The 20,626-nt window shown below is 34.3% G+C and overlaps 5 protein-coding genes across 5 annotated transcripts in view; 3 read left to right on the top strand and 2 right to left on the bottom strand.

Annotated features, from left to right (window-relative positions):
- Positions 1-343: 343 nt before the first annotated feature.
- Positions 344-2,320, top strand: LOAG_05457 (hypothetical protein; the record flags this gene model as incomplete). Its single annotated transcript, XM_003140994.2, has 4 exons — positions 344-573; positions 783-949; positions 1,061-1,219; positions 1,377-2,320. The coding sequence occupies 4 exons, from the start codon at positions 344-346 to the stop codon at positions 1,886-1,888; spliced, it is 1,068 nt and encodes a 355-aa protein (XP_003141042.1). The 3' UTR covers positions 1,889-2,320.
- A 2,293-nt stretch (positions 2,321-4,613) lies between these two features.
- On the bottom strand, positions 4,614-9,093 carry LOAG_05456 (hypothetical protein). The gene is made up of 7 exons (XM_020446860.1): positions 9,029-9,093; positions 7,775-8,008; positions 7,424-7,567; positions 5,856-5,915; positions 5,397-5,516; positions 5,124-5,237; positions 4,614-5,006 (listed from the first exon to the last, which is right to left on the bottom strand). The coding sequence occupies exons 2-7, from the start codon at positions 7,829-7,831 to the stop codon at positions 4,728-4,730; spliced, it is 774 nt and encodes a 257-aa protein (XP_020302846.1). The 5' UTR covers positions 7,832-8,008; positions 9,029-9,093; the 3' UTR covers positions 4,614-4,727.
- A 2,491-nt stretch (positions 9,094-11,584) lies between these two features.
- Positions 11,585-13,600, top strand: LOAG_05455 (hypothetical protein; the record flags this gene model as incomplete). The annotated part of the gene is made up of 5 exons (XM_003140992.1): positions 11,585-11,643; positions 12,509-12,566; positions 12,643-12,734; positions 13,293-13,388; positions 13,510-13,600. 5 exons carry the CDS (start codon positions 11,585-11,587, stop codon positions 13,598-13,600), a joined length of 396 nt encoding a protein of 131 aa, XP_003141040.1.
- A 1,894-nt stretch (positions 13,601-15,494) lies between these two features.
- LOAG_05454 (hypothetical protein) lies at positions 15,495-16,224 on the top strand (the record flags this gene model as incomplete). The annotated part of the gene is given in 4 exon segments (XM_003140991.1): positions 15,495-15,535; positions 15,624-15,696; positions 15,708-15,788; positions 16,084-16,224. 4 exon segments carry the CDS (start codon positions 15,495-15,497, stop codon positions 16,222-16,224), a joined length of 336 nt encoding a protein of 111 aa, XP_003141039.1.
- Positions 16,225-19,711: 3,487 nt separating this feature from the next.
- Positions 19,712-20,626, bottom strand: part of LOAG_17664 (phospholipase A2) — a 5,817-nt gene continuing 4,902 nt past the window's right edge. The window contains exon 15 of the mRNA XM_020450327.1: positions 19,712-20,040. Within this exon, the coding sequence (XP_020306008.1) occupies positions 19,972-20,040 (69 nt within the window). The 3' untranslated portion in view covers positions 19,712-19,971. The remainder of the gene's footprint in view (positions 20,041-20,626) is intronic.

Raw genomic sequence — 20,626 nt, 5'->3', positions numbered from 1 at the left:
ATTTATCATTACTTGTACAGCCAACACATATGGTCAAACTGAGGTTTGTTATTGTTTTTCTCTACTTTTTAAATGAAATGTATATGATAAATGGAAGTTATAGAAACATATGGAGTAATGGATGTAAAAGGCTAGAGTGATATAAAAAAGTGCTAGAAATTTTGTTACAAAAGAAACATGGAAATTAAAATAGTCGTGAGAACTGTTGAGGGCGATATAGCTTAGGAAACTCAGTGAGTTGCGAATAACTTGTTGTTCAGGTTCCTTTGTCTTTTCAATCCTAGTCAGATATCCGTTTTGTTTTCAGTTATTATTCTACAGAATTAATTTGACACGTGATGGGATGAATTTGGAAAGCGAGCCAAGAGCACTGTTGTCAAATTTTATACCAATCAGTGATACGTTTATCGTTTCGATGCGTGAGGATGCACCTGAAGTTGTGCTGATAACTGCCCCTGGCCTTACTATTTGGCGAATCAACTGTCTTACCGAGCAGCCTTCCAGCCCAATCGAATCCTTTTCAGTCGCAGGGGCAGACCTCAACCATTATTATGATGCTTATCTAAGCCAAGGGTGTGATTTCTCTTTCTTCACTTTTTTCAACATGAACCGTGTAGAATTAATGAGTTTGGTTTCAACCGGCCTGTTTTGTCAGAATTGTCAAATATTCGATTTCCAACATATTTGTCTTCTTCATTACGACAAAACCCAAGATTAAAACTGTCATTACTTTTATGTTGGCGAGGTTTACTTTTACATTAATCACCGTTTTTTTCCTTCAGGAAAATATATTTTCTTTCCCAGTCACCTGATGGACATTTCGATCATTCTCGAATTCACGTTCTTGAAATCACAGGGCAACATCAGTTACATACTGTGATGTGCAGCCCTGATCCTGTGCGTGGTGTACCATGTGCTCGTAAGCAGGCTGCTATTGATTCAGTGGCAGGTATGTTGGATAGCTAATCTTTTCGTCCTTTTCATTTCATCCATATAAATCTTTTTATAATATCACTTTGAGATTGGTTTACGGTTTGACAAAAATTTTCGGAGTTTACAGGATACATTTTACTTGCTGGTGGCGAAATCAGTTATAACGGCTCGGTATCTCGTTTCGTTGACTATTGGTTTCTTGATCTTTCAACTTTCATATGGCAACAGATTCCTGCAGAAATGCCAATCCCTTTGATTGAACCACGCCTTACAGCTACGAATTCAGGTTAACTTCAAAATTTGTGGTGTTGATTTATGTCTTACTGTCTCTTTTGTCATGTGTTGTTCTCAAAGACTTTTGTTGTTGTTCAGTAATTGTAGTAGCAACATGTTTGAAGCTGATTCATACTTATGCACTATAATTCAACGATGAGGAATTTCAGGAATTATTTATTTGTGGGGTGATTTCGATCAGCCAATGCCAGGTATGCCAACTGGAACACACCTGCGTATTCTGAAAATAACTGGATTTGAAAGCATCAAACCGCCTTCTTATGATGAAGCATCCAAAAAACCTACTTCACCTCCGTTCATACCACAAGGGCCATATCCAGCGGGCACTGCAGACGGATCATTCTCATCATATCCAAGTCTCGGTTTTGTTCCGGGTGGTAACACACAGAACATGACGCCTTATCCACAAAATAATCCTCCCCATCCACAGAATAATTTCTCTTATCCACAAAGTCAACCCTTTTGTTCACCGGGACAGACAGCGTGTCCTCAAGAGCAACAGGGTTATACGGAGTTGTCCTCTTACCCTCAGAGTGACAACCGTCAGAGCCCTTATCAGGGTGGTACGCCGCAGCAATCGTATGGTGGTACGCCAGGGTCGTTTACTGGCCAACATGCTTATTATCCACCACAGGAGAAGCAGAACTGCTGTCTTCAGTGACTGATTTCTTCAATCTATATTTCCTTATTAACCACCACCCCAAGTATTTTACTTATACTGTAGAAAATATGGTTCGGTATCTGGTGTTTTATCCTTATTGGTTTCAATAAATTTTCTGATGTAGGTTCTTGAACTTTTCAATATGTTTTTAGCTCCACGAGAGATCCCGTTCTTATACTTTAGCATAAATTTACACCTTTCTTTTTTTTTTTCCCCTGTGCTGCATTATGTGATAATCATATACGTTGTTCTTAAAGTTCGGAAGTTATAAGTTTCTAGCTTCTGTACCTTTTTTCACACTATGTTTCTTGCAGTTTTTAGTCTAGCACAAACTTTTGCATTGAAAATAATGATTTGTTCAATTAATTGAAAATCTGCCTATCCACTGTTATGTTTATCCACTCCCAAAGGTTTATCAAGAATCAAGAAAAATAACTTAACTGTATGTTCAGTAATGCATCAATATTTAGTTGTTAAAAATATGGTTTTGTTTCCATTTGAAGAGGAAATATACTTACCCATTTTCCTAAGGAATAACAAATGAGAGATAACCGCACTACTTCCTGCTTTTTGTTTTACGAGATTTTTTTTCCATTTGTTACAATCTACTTTTTGATTGGGAGTCTCTTTCAACATGTTTAAGCCCAATTTTTAATTGGAACTGTTGTTGATGACGGAAACTTCCACCCTAATTTCTCCTTTCATTCCGGTTATCTTTATTGTCTCAACTTTGCTGCGAAGAACTTATCCTTGATAATATAATTAAAGTTACTGTATTTACTACCCTCCTTCCCCTCACTCCCCATATCTCGGTGGTATTAGTCGATCGCATTGTTTTGCGTTTCCACTTATTTTACTTACCACCTGTTTGCATATAGATTTTCTGATTTCATGCTTTCCTTGTTTAGTTCCTTCGTATTCATATTTTTGTTATACCATCCTTAGGGTTAAAGTTTCGTATGTATAATACTTACACACCACTTAAATAAGTTCTAGCCTTACGACCCTTTACATCATAGTTACGAAATTCCCTCATCTTCAAGAAAATACTTTTTTACCGTGGTATACAAAGGTGAACACAGTTCTCTCTAAATCTTCTTGGCCATCCCTTATACAGTAAGTCAACCTTCTCTCCGTTGTCTCTTGTTCATGACATTGTACTATTATTAATACGAATAAAATGTATTTACTTTGAGATTTTCATGTGATTAGTGGTGCTCCAAATGTTGTTTGGAGATATCATTAAATATATCATTGGTTTCGCTTTGGATTTTGGAGAGCGGAAGGGTGGGTGATACGAAGCGTCCCATATTATTTTTTACCTTGTGTTTTGGATGGTTATTATTGGCGAGCAATATCTGATGACTATAAATTGAAAGCAAGCCTGGATTTGGTGCAATAAGGACAAAACTTTAAGATAGGGTTTTAAAATTTGCTTTTCATATCTTTCTACAGTTACTGAAGTGCTTCATTAGTGCTTTTGAGAGAGAATTGCTTGAAGACAAAAACTGTAAATGTTTGGAAATCTGGAATTAATCTGGTTAATAAAGTAATTACTATGAATATTAGTATAGTATGTCCCCGAAGTATCCCTGAAAATGAGGAATTTATGAGATTTGTTCCTAAACAGTGGAAAGAAGCAATTTTTTTCTATCAAATTGAAAAAAAGGCTTCTCATAGTTTGTTACAGTTTATGGATGGCGAGTAGATTGGTAAGAAATCAAGTATTACCTTTGTGTATAAAGCGAATGGCAGTATACTGTTCGGGGAAATATGCAGTGTAGTATTGAGGAACCCTGTGGGGAAACTTCCCATGAGTTAAGGGAAATTTATATTAGGAAGTGAACCTAAATTTCTCATTTCGGCTTTCCCGTGAGAAAAGAACGCAATGAGGATTCTTTCCAGGATTGACAAAGTTGAGCTATATATAAGATAAAAATAAGGAACATCTAGGACATTCACATCATCTATGGAATCTATGGAACTGAGGATAATGTAACACATATGATGAAAGTAAGAGGAGAGACAAATTTTGGGGAAATAACATGATAAAAGTTTGAGAGGGAAATAAAAGAAAAGGTGGGAAGTCTGGCGTCAATTTTGCATTGCCGAAAGGAAATTACGGAACATAAAGTACGAAATTAAAATCGATGAAAGCAATAAATAGGTTCCGGAACGAGAAACTGATCGAGAAATTTGATTTGATGATTCGACAAGCTATTTCTAGTTTAAGAATCATTACTTCGAAAAAAAATTGTGTCGTAGAAACATATTCAGTAGTATTTAGTCAATCATCAGCTAAGCATTTTCAAAAATTCTATCATTTTGAATTGATAGAGGTAGTCGGCTTTCTCATTCCATTTGGAATTCCAAAATCATTAATGGAAACTTTGCTGGCTGAAGTCGATCGTACCAATCTTTTCTTCGGATTAACCATAATTTAATTTTCGAGCAATGGCGGATCCAAAGTGGAGTTAGAGATGTATGTGAATTAAATATTTTCTAAGCATTGTTTACAGTGACTTCACAATATAAAAACTATATGTTATATCAGCCGCACACCATTTTGAAGCGTCCGTTGATCGCAGGGCATCATATACAAGTTGCATATTATCACATGTATACTTGGTGTAAAATATTTTAAAAAATTGAATTGAAATCTGAAATTTCAGAGCAACTACGTAATGTCTCACTGCTGGAATCTGTAAATATCTATAGTTATTGTGTAAAATATAAGCTTAAACAGCTGAACAAGTGATACATTAGCTGAACAAGAGTTGCGGCACCTATGGTACCAAATAAGCTTGAGGGTTCTGCTAATTTCCTAAACAAACTGATTCTATGAGAAAATAATGGACGTGAGCAAAAATAAAATGGAGTGAATGAGGCATATCGACGAAGAAGAGGAAGAATTCAACGAATGACTTTCCGGTGCAGTACCATCTGCAGCAACAGCATGTTCATTGACTGCTTCAGGAACCAGGCTATCTTGTCCGGCTGTTCCACTAGCTGCACCCTCATGATCTACCACTGAAGACAGTCCTGGCTCAGCTACTTCGTCAAGCTGTGGAATATTGCAATCAAAATCGCAAGAATGTAACTTATCTGCATGCAAACCCTGAAAAAAAAAACGAACATTCTGACCGCATTATCGGATGAAATCATCAAAATGTTGAAAAATAGTTTCCCCTCCTTTTATAAGAAAATTTGCTACCACAAATATTAAATATAAAACCTTGAACATATTTCTCAAGCTTTTACACATGATTACTTGTGCACTTTCTGATCGACAAATTCCCTTCATTGCATTGATATATTCTTGCAATTTATTGTTTACTTCTTGGCAAACCTGAAAGATGATCGATTACGAACTGATGAGCAGAACTTTTTTATCGAACTGACAATTAAATTAAGTGAAAGGTAGAAGTTACTGACATGCTACTGCATGGATCTCTTTCTTTTACCAACTCTGCTGCAATCTTAAACAGCTGATCCATAAAATGCTAACCTGATCATCGGGATGTTCCAGAAACTTTTCGGACAAGTAAGTTCCAGCGCTGAGTGTCATTTCACCAATTCGTTCTTCCGCCAAACATTCACGATGTTCCCTTAGTATTTCCTGTCCTTCCTGTAAAAAAAAGTGCTAATTAAATCTATTAGAAACATAGTAGAAACCAAAATGGAAGCAGGTTAAATTCAAAACTTCGGAAAACTTATCTGATACGGAATGAAAAAAGTCTGTTGAAAAATAAAAGTTAGTATTTCAGAAAATAAATGAATGATTTTTTTTTTTTATATGGAAAGAATTCACTTAAGTGGTTGCCCATGATATTGTAATCTCTCTCACAGAAACAACCCAAATGGCTCCAAAAACCAAGTAACTAACCTGTGAACAAGCATATGTCAAAAGATAATAACTCTTCAAAAAGCTGCCTGAATTTTTTCGATGTATCAACAGATCGCTTACTGTGTTTGAAGCAGCAACAATTTCATTATGTTCGCATTCATGCTTAACTGGTCCAGCATCCTGAAAAATTTCCACCCTAATAACGAGATGAAATATCCCATAATCACAATTCTTTTGCGTTTTCATTTTAGGTCACAAAACTGAAATAGCAGGCTCCTTTTCCGCTTGAATTTTTTTATGGCAGAACAAAGATTCACTATGTTTATTTCTATTTTCTTCTTCGTAAAGACCAGATGTTAGCCTGTTCAATGTGGAGCGAATAAATTACCTATCCAATTGATGGCTTCAATTAAAATAACACTCTTCCAAATTTAACGAATAAAATTATGTAAATTTTGTCTATCACTCAGTCGTATATATTTCAATAAATAATTTAGATTAGTCTAATTGCTAAGTGTGAAATTCTTTTTTCTTTCATTTTTTATAGACGGGCAATAAAAGCTGTTAACAAATTCCCTAACGAAGTTACAAAACATTTGAGTTATCCTCTGCACTTATGCATACTACGAGCATGTTATACCGAGCCGGATGATTTTCCGCACTGCCTTCTGCAGTAACCAACAAAGTGTTTCAAACTGAACACATTCTTTCTTCACAGTTTTGTTCGTAAATCAAGATAGCTTATGATACGATTGAAAATTTGAAAACAGGAACAAATTACAAATTAGTGCAACATGTTATTTATGGAAATTTGGAGTGTTGCCGATGCTATCACAGAAGGAAAAAACTTTTAAGAATATTCAACAGCTATGGCAAATTGACCTTCCATACTCCTTTATTCTCTTATGAACAATTTAGAATTTAGGACAATGGATCATAAACGTGGAATTAAAGGCAATTGCATTTGAATGTACAGGGTGGGATAATTACTCTACCTTTGCCATTGTATCACATAATTAATTAGGTGCAGAATCCTTCTTGTTGGTATTGCAATTCACTAATATTCTTCACCTAATTTAGTGGGTTAACTGATCTTTCTGTACCCTTACTCATTTTTCACATGCAGTAAATATTCAATTTTGCAACAAACTTGGAAAAATTTTGTTTGAGCATAGTCTCTAAGCCTATGGTTCCCAACCTTTTCTTGACCAAAGACTGCTTTGGTTTTTTTGTTTGTGGCATGAACCACAAGGCTCAAAAATAATAAACTCTTTTGGAAACAAACTCTGATATGAAAAATTTTAACATATCAGTTAAACTTAGCGTAACATTACAAAATAAAACAGCCTCCGCTTGTTTTCTAATCACTGGGCTACCAGCATCGCGGACCACTTGTGATCCGGAGACCAAAGGTTTAGGACTATTGCTCTAAGCTTATCACTCACGTGTACTCTTTTACCCTAGGAAAATAACATTTTCTGGGAATTTTCAAAAATTTATTCATTAATTGCTAGATTAAAACTCAGATAATACGTGCTACTGCTATATATCATATACAAAATGTGAACAGCCTAAAAAATATAAGAGGTCGTCAGTCTAAAAATTCTGGGACAATAAATACTGTGTCTTTTCAGTTTTAAGATACATTCTCGGAGGATCCGGTTGAGAAAAAAGCAATGAAGGCTTACTTTGATACATAAATCGAGCTGCTTTAGATGCTCACACTGATTTTCGTTGATTGTAACAACATTATCTTTCAATTCATATAATGTCCATGCCCATTCATCCAAGATATTTATGAAACACTTCACCAATGTTATATAATCGCATATCTTCAAAACACTGGTGAAGATAAATTCCCATCCCATAAATTTCAATTTCAATCTTCACAAATTATTGACCTTTGTTCTTCTTACATTGTTCGCATCATTTTTCTAGGACTTCAAAAACAATACTTATGTTGTATCTTATTAAAGTCTTTCAGAAAACACTTTATCAATCAATCTTATACTTAAAAATTGAGGCGTAAAATAACTGACCTGCAGTGTACCTGTGATACTGCTTAATAACAGCAGCAGAGCAAATTCAAATTTCATCGAAAAAAAAAAACTCAGATTTGCTGCAACTCGTAATAAGTCTTAATAATATCGGCAGAACTGATAAGGTGTTCACACGAATTTTCCCAGAATTTTTCCGAAATTCATTTAAGTCCTGGCTTTGAAAGGAATTGCTTATTGCAACCAAAATAAGCGAGAAACGATATCAAGCTTTATCTGCAACACCTTTCTATTTAGCCCGCAATTTACAACGATTATTTCAAAAGGTCTCTATAATTAACATTATCTGTTAGAAAAACAATCATTAAGTTTCATTTAAAATTCTTAAAATTACTTCAGAGTTTCAAAATTATTTCAATGAGACACTGTAAATGAAAAAATAAAGAAATACTGTTATTAATAAAATGTGCAAGGGATTGTCTCAACTAACTTGTTATTTTCAGAACTTTAGAAAGAAACTCTTAATAGAAGATTTAGAAAAAAAGTGGAAGCTGACAAACTAAGGTACTAAATAACAATCAGCAAAACTGAATATGGGAACAAAACAACAGAGAGTTTTTAAATGGAACATATCGATCGATATGTAAGTGCAATAGAAAGAAGATAATTACTTGTGGTCAATACTCTCCAGCGAAAGCAAACTTGCTCATTCCTAATAATAAAACTAGGTATGGAACCTACCTAGTAACTTAATACAAATTATTGTGCATCACATAGTAATAAACAATGAATTTACTGAAATCTAATATGTAATTGTAAAAAATGCTACATTACGATTAGCTCTATCTAATCAATATGTTATTCTAATGTTACCATTTTTCAGCAAAAATAAATGATCTATTCAATAGTACGTTTCGAACCAACCAAATTTTTGTAACTCATTTGAATTTGTACATTTTTTTCAAAAATCCTATCATATTCATAAGAAGTTATTTTCAATATAAAAGTTATGTAAAGGTTATGTAAAGGTCAGTTATGTAAAGGTCTCTTACACTTCTGAAATTTGGCCTCTGGTCAGCGAAACAAAACGCAGTCAGCAAAGAATTTGTAGGCTTCGGTGTAGCCAAGATTTGGAAGAGGGTGTAAACTAATTATGTTCAAAGGTTGCAAAGTTGCATTTATGCAAAAGCAAGTGACAAATATGCTGATTAGCTTTGTCAATAGTTAAGTAGTTTGTAAGGAAAATGAAATGTAGAAAGTTCCTAGGGCAAATCTACCCATAAGGAATCTTCAGACCTTTTCCGCATAAAAAGGAGCGAGATCTTCTAGAAGCTTCGTTTTCACCTTATGATATGGAGCACAGTTGAAATTGTGTAATATGAATAAACAAGTTCCGACAATTCAGTTTCTCTTTTCAGAAATTTCCTGAAAAATATTTTGTAAAATCAGTCAACTTTATTTTTAAGCATTATCAATTTTGCTGAAGTTATGTAGCCGTTTGTAGCGGTTCATGTAACTGCGTTTGTCATCATTACCGTCAGTTTCTCCAGAACTAGTTTTCAAAACAAGACTTAAAAAATAACAAAATGCAACATATAAGGATAAAGACAATGAAGGAGCAAGATTCAGGAATGGACTTTAGAGTGGACTTTTATTAATAATACCAACAGCATATATGATGTACATTCGACGTCAAATGAAAATTTCCGTTAATAAAAAAATGTGAAGGCTTTGTTAGATCTAATTACAAAAGGGAGATTCTCGGAACAAATATCTGTGCTACCAGCCATCATCGCACTATTGATTGTTGTTGTTTAAGAAGAAATTATTATTCCTGGTTAAGGTATTTTCAACTGGCCAGCAGTAAAGCAAAGATCGACTGCTTATCGATATAGACTTCATTGTTTGCTAGATATATCTGTACTACTTTTATTCAAGAAGAATTCATTTCCAGATATTTCCAAATTAAGTTTTGAAAGAATACTTTAAAAGTGTAGAATAAGCTTGAAATCCGAATGAATATGAATAGAAGAGCTGTTTGTTGAACGCTTCAATCAAACAATTAGAAATAAAGGTATTAAGATGTAATCATTAGAAGAATAAACTAACTTTGAATAACAATGTAGCACACTTCGTGAAATTCATTTTTCATCATCACAATCAAAAGGAAAAAAAAAACGTGCAAAGAATAGGAATCTCAGTGGGTTAAATTGAGGCGATATAGCTTATCGGGGGAAATATGAATGGTAATGTGAGCAACACTCACTTCAATAAGTCTTTGCCAATTAATTAAAAATGTTCATTTTATTTGGAACTTTGGCGACAGTGTCAGCGAAGACCAAAATGGCATCTACGTTGATATCCTGATGGTGCAAATAAATGAACTACTGCATAGGAACAGGAGCTTTGTTGCTGCCATAAACAACTTTTTTTCTCTTTTTTCTTTTTTTGTCTATTACGGCAAATCTAAAAGCTGCATAGCAAGTTAGGACCAGGTCCTTAATGATGCTAAGTGCAAACATAGCACAGAGGATACTTTAATGTACAGAGCCTACAGAGTCTATCCTTCCATACATTTGGACATCGCCAAATTGACCGATGAAAGGATTCATCCTTGAAAAAGTTTTCCACCAACCTTTCTTTTTTTTCTAACCGCAGGCTTAGCCATAAATGTACTTCACTTCCACAGCCAACAAAATCATTTTAACTCCTTCATTCAAACTCAGCTCAACAATAGGCTGCTTTCGCTTACCCTATTGGCATGCCAGAGCTCATCAATGCTTCTTCCTTGCCAATTTCACAAATTTAAAAAATTTCATCTGCATCTGCGCTTTATTCCCTTCCTGAATTACTGAAATTAAATAAAAAGGAACCAAATGTCATCCGATTGTTATAGTTATATCGGATGACGTTTGCTAGAGGGATAGGCAAAGAAAAGAAACAAACTATCTGTGGCTAAAAATATGATGCTACCGAAAAAAAGAAGATTAAAAGAATATTATTGGAATATTATTGAAAAGATTAATAACACAGGATCAGGAATCACATAAAAATTATATCTGGACAAGAACTGAGGAATCATCAACTGATAGGAAATGATGCTTATGTAATTATTAGGAAGAAACCAACTGGCCATCAGCTGCAATGAATCTAATATAAACAAATTACAGAAATGGAACAGTGGAAGCATTGCAAAACGACACATCATCCATCGTGGATATCACAGTAGTTGAAAGGATGTCATGATGAAATCCTAACCAAAGTGAAAAAGAAATGACACGAAAAGGCCATAAGACATAGAATTTGAAGTCCAGCGAATATAGGAAGGAAGAGCCACTGGGATTACATCAGTCCTGGTGAACATGGGAAATCTGGAAATAACCTAACCGCATCTAAAAAGCAAAACTAACTGGCTTAGATGGGCGGTATTGTCAAAACTGGACCTTCTTTCATCAAGGCGTACTTGGATAAATCTTAATACATTTTGGTTCCAAGAAAAGTGAAATTCACACCATAAGACTTTAAACTAAAGTTCCGAATTATGAGTTGGACATTAACAAACGAAAATTTTCATAACCTTCGTTTCTGGTTCAATAAATTGCGTTCTAGAAATGTATTCAAGACGCATATATAATGATCTGCTGTTGCAAATAGCATACAATGGGGGCAATTCATCAAACAAAATACGAAATGCTCATAATCCACCCATTACTTCTTGCTGTTATGATTAATTTAGTTTCCTAATGGTCGCACAACGTCTTAAATTACAAGTGATGTCTCGGCGTGGCAAAAAATCCCGACGAGAAAAACTCCAACATTTGGAGGTCACTAAACGAAAATTCCAATTCCGCAATGGCCTTCGCAGAATATTACGAAGGAACCTGCGAATACTGGAAACTTGTGCACGCTTTGTAATTTATGCAGTCACTTACAGTGTACTAATTTTACTATTTGCTGCGGCATGCTTCGCTATCTTCGCTTTTGCCTATATTTTCTATAGCAATATTTAGAAATTTTTTTTAGAATTAAAAAAAAAAAAAACGAAAACTAATAGTTCGAAAAACCAAGTGTTTTTCTACAGTTGGAAACTACAGTAGAAATCATCACAAACTACTAATTTCCTTTTTACCAAATTTACCAACAAATTTCAAACTAACCGCTCATACGATGCTAATTGAAACAGACTGTAGAAGTTTGGTGTAGAAGTACTGAACATGCAAGGAAGATTAGCCACATGTAAGATGATATTTGAACAAAACATTTAGATAGTAAAATATTGTAAACTTGCCATATAATAACCACAATTTAATTTATAATTGCTTTAATTTTGAGATTTTGAATTCAAAAAAGCAAAGCATGCAGGATTAAAGTAAAAGGAGACAAGTTGTTGTTCACAATTTGGAAGTTCAAATTCAAGATCCGTTGAAGTGAAGACGTTGAAGTGAAGTGAAGACATTAATTAAAAATTTCGAAATCTTCAGAATTCAGTTGGGAAAAAATTTCAAAAATCTTCAGCAGAAAATTCAGTAAAATTAAAAAAAGTTTAATTGATGAATTTATTGCTGAAGAATGGGATTGTCAAGGGTTAAGATATAGGAATGGAAAGTTTCAATTTAACCCAGCAAGCATCCCGAGCAGCAAATCGTCGAGATCATCCCTAAAACAGCTAACTAACAGAGGCACTTTTCGCTGTTCCAGTTTCTAATTGATGAGTTCGAACGGTAAACTGCAAGTAAAAATGAACCCTTCTTCTAGTAATGTTATTTTTAATTGAAGACAGCAGCTTAGTCTCATGCATGATCCCAATCTCTTGATAATGCTTGCAGAGAAAAAAGTGAACTGATCATGGAATTCTCATTCCATTGGAAATATTAAATTGGTAGAACAAAGGGCAATTATTGGTTTTTCAGAAACCAACTTGTATTATTTTTACGAATAGTAGACAGAACAGTGATTTGCACAGCAAACATATGTGTGATGATACATTTTCGATCAGCAGGGGGTAAAAAAACGGAAACAATTTTGAAATATCCGAATCAATCCATTTAGAAGCCAAACAATTCATAGGAAAATTTCGATGCGTGCCTTCTTACCATGATTTAGGTCATATAGATATTTTATTCGATAGCTGCTATGTCATTTTGACCCGTTATTATATAAATATTCGTTAGTGAACAGCAAAAATACTTCGAGATATTTCACTTAGTCGGATGTAATATTTCAAATTTTAAAAAATTTTTTCACCCATGAATGTCTCATTCTGTGTGCCGCATGCTAACTTACAGCTAAATAGCATTCGACACCAAACCGTTACGAAATTTAATTTACAAAGTTGGTTTATTTTCATAAATGGAAACCATGGTTAGATGTTATAAAAATACGGTTGAATTTAGTTGAATTCAACTAAAAATGGATAGGGAGCAACAAAATCGTTATCGATACACAAATTTCATTCGAAGTAATATAAATGATTTGGGTAAATGAATATAGGAATAAACAACATGTGTGTTAGTAATGGTAAGTATTTGCGGTTTGATATCAAATCATTTAATTTGTTAAGGAGATTCTGTCTTGGGCTAACAGAAGGTGAACCAACAATGACCGCTCAGTGTCATGGCTCGTCACTTTTAAAAGAGCTTTTAAAAATATCCGAAACGTTTGAATGTTCGAAAACTTTTTCTTTTTTAATAAAGAATCGAAGTGCTCATGAAGTTCGGGAAAAATGAATTGACCTTTTCGCCTTTATCCTTTGATAAGAGGAATTAAAATAATCATAGGAAATCACAAACACTGAGGACCAGAAGAGCTCCGGCTTCTAAGAAACATGTGGGCAAAACGGTCTGGTACTGTTACGAGGAGATTGTGTGATCAATCATTTTTTGCTTATTCTCTAGTCCTCTACTCCATGTCTCCCTTCTTTTTAGGATAAAATTAAGGTTATCACACAAAGAAGTTGTCACTAGAGCTAACTAAAAAAGGCAAGTCCAGAAAAAGGTACGGTGACAACTACAGTATTATGTCAACTATCGATTTTGAGCAGGATATCATGAAAACCAGTAATTCGGGCGGGACGGGGGAAAGGGGGACGGGAGAAGGAGGATTAAAAGTTGAAAATAACTGCTCGATGCAACAAATAACATCCACCATCTGAAAAATCGAAACATTTTGAAGGAAAGTTTTGTGTAATACAACGGAATTAAAACTGATTTTTAAATTAAGATTGAAGTTATGACTTGAAATCAAAGCAAAAAACCGATCAAGCACATAAAATGTTAATCTCGTCTGATTTACATAAAAATAAGCAAACTGATACAATAAGGGATACTGTATGCGTTTAGGAGGGCGGTGCTAAAAGCTTCATTTTCAAATGTCAACCATGTCCAAGATTCTGCGAGCAACTTTTGCTATATTTCCCCTTGAAATTTTGCAATCATAACTCATAATTGATATAAGTTTCTATAAAATTCCAGAAACTATTGCATACATCTCCAATTTTTTCACAATTTGACCCTTTTAGGAATGGTTAAACTAATCTAAATCCAGAATAAACGCTAACTGAATAATGAACCAACGAAAGGACAAACGAATGTAAATTATGAAAGGAGGTATCAGCACCATTGTATGTATTACTTTTCTTTTCAAAAAATTTCTTCAATTTGCAGAAATGTTTGCTTCATACATTTTCGAGATTGAAGCTTACAGATTCCAAACAAATCTGGATACGCAACACAAAAAAAAAAAACAAAATAACCAGAATATGTAAATCTTCACTTTAGATAAAGATAATATTTGATTCAAACAAGATTAAATGAAACATTTAAGCGACTAGAACAAATGACTAATTAGAACCATTACAGTTCATTAAATACAGAGGGAAACAAAAAAAAACTTCAGAAATGCATGAGATTCCAGAGACAGTATGCTTCGCATTACTGTTCAAAATATCGTTCGGCGAGGTTCTACAAGGAATTAAACAAATGGAACTTTTTGAAAGCAGTGTATTAAAGTGCAAATCAGGGATTATCTGAAATTATAATAAGTAGGACCAGTTTTTATTAGTTATCGAAATTTCAACTGTAAACGTTAATCCCATACCGGAGAATTTAACACGGTTTTCTGAGAAGCAATGAATCCATGATTATTCAAATTTAGTAAAGCCGATAAATGCTTCATGTTTTTGCTTAGAGAATAGCAAGATAGCAAGAGAAGTGAAACTTGGCTAAACTGAATGGGAATTGATATTATGCATAAACAAATTACTTCTGTCTCTCCATTACTTTTTCGCTACAATGCTTTTGTCCTGTAAAAATCCATGAAAAACATATTTAAATTTAACGATTCAGATATTAAAAATGTGTTATTTCGTGATTCACTTCCAAATCCATTAGATTTCGAAAGATTATATACATGAAAAAGCGCAGTGGCCCCTTAAATTAATCTAAAAGTTTGAGATCTCGTACAGTGGAAAGGAAGAAATTAAGTTAGCAAAACGATAACAAACTGTTTGATGCTTGATGCACAATAGAAATATTTTGAAATTAACAATGCTACCAAACTGAAAAATAATCCAATGAGGACTGGTAAAACAAGAAAATGAAGCAAAACTTTTATTAAATCCATTCGATTTGTATATTTGGATTAAGACTGTGGCAAATGCTAAAAATTAGTTTGCATGTGAGAAAACGAAACGTCGAAATCCTTAATTTTTGCGCTGTTGAACAAATCTTGTTAACAAGCACAAGTTTAACAACACATGTGAGGAATGGCTTTTGAAGAGTCGATGGAGTTATTTGGACAGAAGGAGTAAGAAATGAATAAAAGCTTCAACTCTTTAAGTCTATAATTCAGCATTTTTCATTTTTGCACTTCCATTATTTTATTATAAAACTAGCTCAATAACAAACAATCAAGAAAAGATCAAAGACAACATGACCTCCAGAAGTATCACGCTGTTACTTCTTGCGGTAACTAGCAGAAACGTTGTGAATCTCTGATCTCTAATCAGGATGATGAGCTGACGATTGATGTCAAAGAACGGAAAGACTCAAGGCCTCAAGTAAAACTTTCTGATATCTAATATAATTTAACATATTTTCCAGATAGTGAAAGTCATTGTAGTAGTGCAGTACTTTGTTGCGTTTATTATTCATCAGTCTTAGTTTATAAGCTCCAAATGCAATTTAGCATTTTGTGTCCGGCGCATTTGAACACTTCGGAGCCATGCGTGGAAAATCGTAATAACTGTATGGAATGAAAACGCATGACAATTTATCACATGTTACTGGTCTGCATAGAATTGTGGCTAACAAATTAGACTGAACTTATATTGTTACATTTCAAAAATATTTCAGGTAGCATATTTGCTTAAGCCATTGCATCTTTTTGCACATCGAAATGAGATGTGTGACATGTGCAAAGGGTATGTGACAGGTGCGGAGCGTAACATGACATGTGCACTTGCTGCCTGTTCATGGCATTTTCTATCCTCTTGAGCACGGCCGTATTTGGGATATGTAATTGCAGATTGAAAAATGGATACTGATAAGGGCAAACATCAGAGGTGGATACTGACACTCCAGAATTAACATGCTGCTCAAGAAACTATACAAAGAAAGACTTGAAATAAAAATTTATAACTTTTTAAAATTCTGTAAAATATGGAAACTTGAAGGATCGTGACAGGAATCCAAAAACCTCACGATCTAAATTTTCAAAACGATGGGGGAACAAAAGAAAAGTTAGGGACAAGAAGACAGAACTTCTTTTCCCATACAATAAATTATTTCATAGTGCTGAAAAAGTGCGGAGAGAAGTGTGTTGTGATAATAGTGCGACAGATAGACAGCCTAACTGGCTAGCTAAAATGGAACTAAGGTCTTAACGCTTTCAAACTACTCATCTTTACACACATGCATAAATAGTAATATTGATTTTGGTTGAAGGGAAATGAAGTCTGCTTTTCCTTCATCTTACACATATATATTATTGTTATTATGAAGTCGAAAAACCAGAAAAAAAAACTAAACGTTCCTCAATCTCCTCTACAGCAAATGTCTTGGAGACTATTCAATTCATTTTGCTATTCCAGGAAAACACTGAAAGACTCTAAAAATCCTCAAAATACAAGAGACACTAAGTGCAAGAAAGATATATGACAAGAAAAAAACATCTGAGTGCCAGGCAAGAAAAAGGTTCCAGAAGCGTTAGTCTCATCAGGCAACCAGAACTTACACCGAACTTCACAATGCTGCTTCAAACTTAAGCTGAGAAAAATACATGAAGAAGTGCCTTGAAGAACGAAGGACTAATGCATAATTTGAAAAGTTCAACATAAAAAAATCATTCATTTCGCTTCACTTGCACTAGGATGTAAATAGTCCTACAAATACACATTAACCTGCAAAATAATGGAAAATATTCTTGTGGCCCAATTGTAATATAAAGGTTGTTTAGATTCTTTGCTTGATTCTATTGGTGAGATAGGAGTATTCCGAACACTGGGGTATCATTAGAGGAGGGATTATGAACAAAATTTATGTACACCCGAAATGCAGAGGAATCATGGATAGCAACAGGAGTTCGCAGGGTTAGGAGAAATAATGAGTGACACAAAATAGAGGAAATAAAGGACAGGGGAGACTAACCTATTAAATGAACCTGTTTGCTTATTGCATTTATGGTGATTATAGGATATGACTAATACATATACAGCAGGCTCGTAGAATATCACACATTTCCAAATTTCCTCCGTTAAAGCGGATGAATGCCTTCCCGGATATTATCCACCAAAAATGAGGCCCATCTGGAATGGTTGGTTGTTAGAAGTTGCTAGGAAAAAACACTGCGAAGAGTCCTTTCTTCTTCATGCTCTTATTCTCTCGGTAATTGAATTATCGAGTAGATGTTAGATGAATCGATTATTTTAGATTATATCTGTTTAAGTGATTCAAAATAGCCAAATTGTAAATCTACGGAGAGCCTTGCCCAAGAGAACGTTGAGAGAGAATTCCAAATGGTAAACAATCTGTTCTCATTATACCCCTTGCATTTCTTTTTGCATTCACAAGCGATATAACGAAATATAACAACAGAATCAAGAACTAATAATATAACCCAATTACATAGAGCCATAATTATGGGACTGAAAGAAATTAATCGACGGATATGCATCAACTAAACTAGAAAAAAGTCGCTGAAGGAGCTTTTGCAAAAGGGCAACATTTATATCAATAAGATGAGATAGTGCATACTGCGTGCAACCCCCTACTGCTGCTATGAAAAGAGAGAAGCTGCACTAAAGTAGGGAGGTCACAACATATCAATCACCACTAGCATTTGATACAACGTCAATCTATGGTACGCAGCAATTGAATGCTATGTTAAGAGGGAGGTCGAATGGCATAAACCACAACGGCATAGGTAAATTCCTGACAAAGCCCTTCAGAAAGAAGACAAAAAAACCCAGTTCCAAAAGTACATGGTTGAAAACTTGTACCCAAATGCTTATTTATGGATATACATGGCAACACTAACAAATCTCCGATGGCTTCTCTGACTTGACAATGACTTACAACTTCCTTCACTACGTCTAATCGGTGTCAGCCAACGACTCACCTGTAACAAACATCATAACGGTTTCTCAGTTTTTTTTGACAAGATATTCATAACTAACCTTACTTAGTTTATCCATTCCAGACTTACAGCATTTGCCCACATCACAAGATATTTAGAAAAAAATAGATCTTCATTTACAGATTAAAACAAAAAATACAAATATTCTTTCGACAAGAATACATCTGCCACAACAATAAAAAAAATCACTTCAAAAACTACTTAATCGAAGATTAAAAGCAGTTCACACTACAACGAAGAGAAGGTTGCATTGCATCAGCCTTTTTCACACAAAGAAGTGCAAGAAAATGATCACCACTGGAAAAACTCTTAATTAATTTTATGGACCATAATATGATAACTATTAAACCCAATTTAAGCAGAATTTTTTTCATGCGGTGAAACTAGCAATAAACAACAGCGATAACGCCCACGAACATAAAAGATAAGACTCTCGAAAATTCAAGAGAAATATGTTAAAGTAATAATAGTTCAAGATATATCACACGTTGGATAATTTTTCAAAACTCAAAAAATTTATGGTTAGACTTTATAAAAAATTTCAATCCACCGTGGAGAAAAATATACAGGAGCAAAAGGAGTTCCCATACGAAGAAAAATACTTATATGATAAAAAACCTGTTTATGAAGAGAATTTGAGATACAAAAAATTACCAGGGAATACCTGATTCCCGGCTCAAATAGTCTGAAAATAACTTTAGGCGTAATATTATCACAAATAATGAAGTGTATAGTACAATGCGACAATAGAAGACCGGAATTCATCGTTCAGCCAAAATGTCAACAAACAACCAAGGAAATTTTGTATCGACTGAAATTCCTCTGCGCCCGGTAAATAAAATGCAGATAATAGAAGCTCATGATAATGAGATAATACATTACATTTCTGTTTCCACTTGAACCAATTTCAAAATAACGCAAACAATTATTACAAAAACATTTGAATGCACTTGCAGCTATTTCATAAATGGCTTCCAATAAATAATGACTCCATCAGTAAATACAGAAAGTGAAGGAACAAATAAACGAGGCCAATGGATTGAGTGATTATAAGAACAATCAAATACTACAAAAATCTTTTCTTTTTGAAAACAAAAACTTCATTAAAACTAAAACAACGTAATATAAGGAAAAACAATAGAAATGACTAGCACGGATAAACGTAAATCTGCAATATCATGTAAAAATACTGAGAAAATCCAAGAAAAATAGCCTGGTAAAACCTCTAGAAATAAGGCTCTTTTAAGATGGTTTATCCTAGATCTGAACTTTTCAAAAAAGTTAAGATGAATTTTAGAAGTCAAATGAACAAAAACATTGTCTGCTACAACCACAGCCCGTTTTAGCACAGTGCTTATGTCCGGACTGAACGCCACCAATAAAAAATAAATTTTTGTGAACATCACAACAATATATATGAAATGGAGTAGAGATAAAAAAAATGAGTTAAGAAGTGAATTTATTTCGGTGGTTCAAACCTGGTCCATTAACTACTGGATCCTTGACATCAACGAACAAATACTCAGACTTCGATGTATGAAATGAGAGTCGAAATATACACAGGTTAAATGGCTGCTCAATTACAGCAAACCCGAACGATCCGTCATTTACAATTCTGTATCATTTTCACTTTTGCCGGTTTCGAAAAGGTGCCGTCGGCGCCAAGACGGCCCCAGCTTCAACAAATACTGAATTATTTTTCAATTCTTAAACATATTCCCTTCTGTATCAAGTACATTATGTTAAGATTCATACGAATTAATAAAGTGTGACTTTTTCTTGGTCTCTGCATTGAATGTGCATCAACTGAAAGATGATCGATTTTCAGTTCTAAATTTGAACATAATTCCCTTACAAGTTTTAAAAATATTTCGATATGGAGAGGATAAACTTTAGAGTTGACGCAATTAAATGCTCTGGGAGATTTTTAAATTTTATTTCGTGATATTATCAATATCTCTGTAGCAATGGCAAACCTTTCTGAGAAGTTCACGTAGTTTTTCCATTTCACAACGCATCGTATTGCAATACTGCACACAATCCCACATCATACGTGCTATATCAGTGTCATCCCGCGTATCCATGGGGATATCTTTATGCAGTGGTGCAGAAAGTCGAAAAAACGGCACATTCATGCTGTGACACCAAGAACGGGCTCGTTCAACTGGCGCTCCTTCCGTTGCAGTTACCTGGAAAATGCAGTTGACAACTATTGTTATCCATAATGCAGCATATTATATCCAAAATTGTCATGAAAGATTG

This window comes from Loa loa, assembly GCF_000183805.2.
Source record: "Loa loa unplaced genomic scaffold supercont3.110, whole genome shotgun sequence".
Taxonomy (NCBI): domain Eukaryota; kingdom Metazoa; phylum Nematoda; class Chromadorea; order Rhabditida; family Onchocercidae; genus Loa; species Loa loa.
This window is presented reverse-complemented; position numbering and strand designations above follow the sequence as displayed.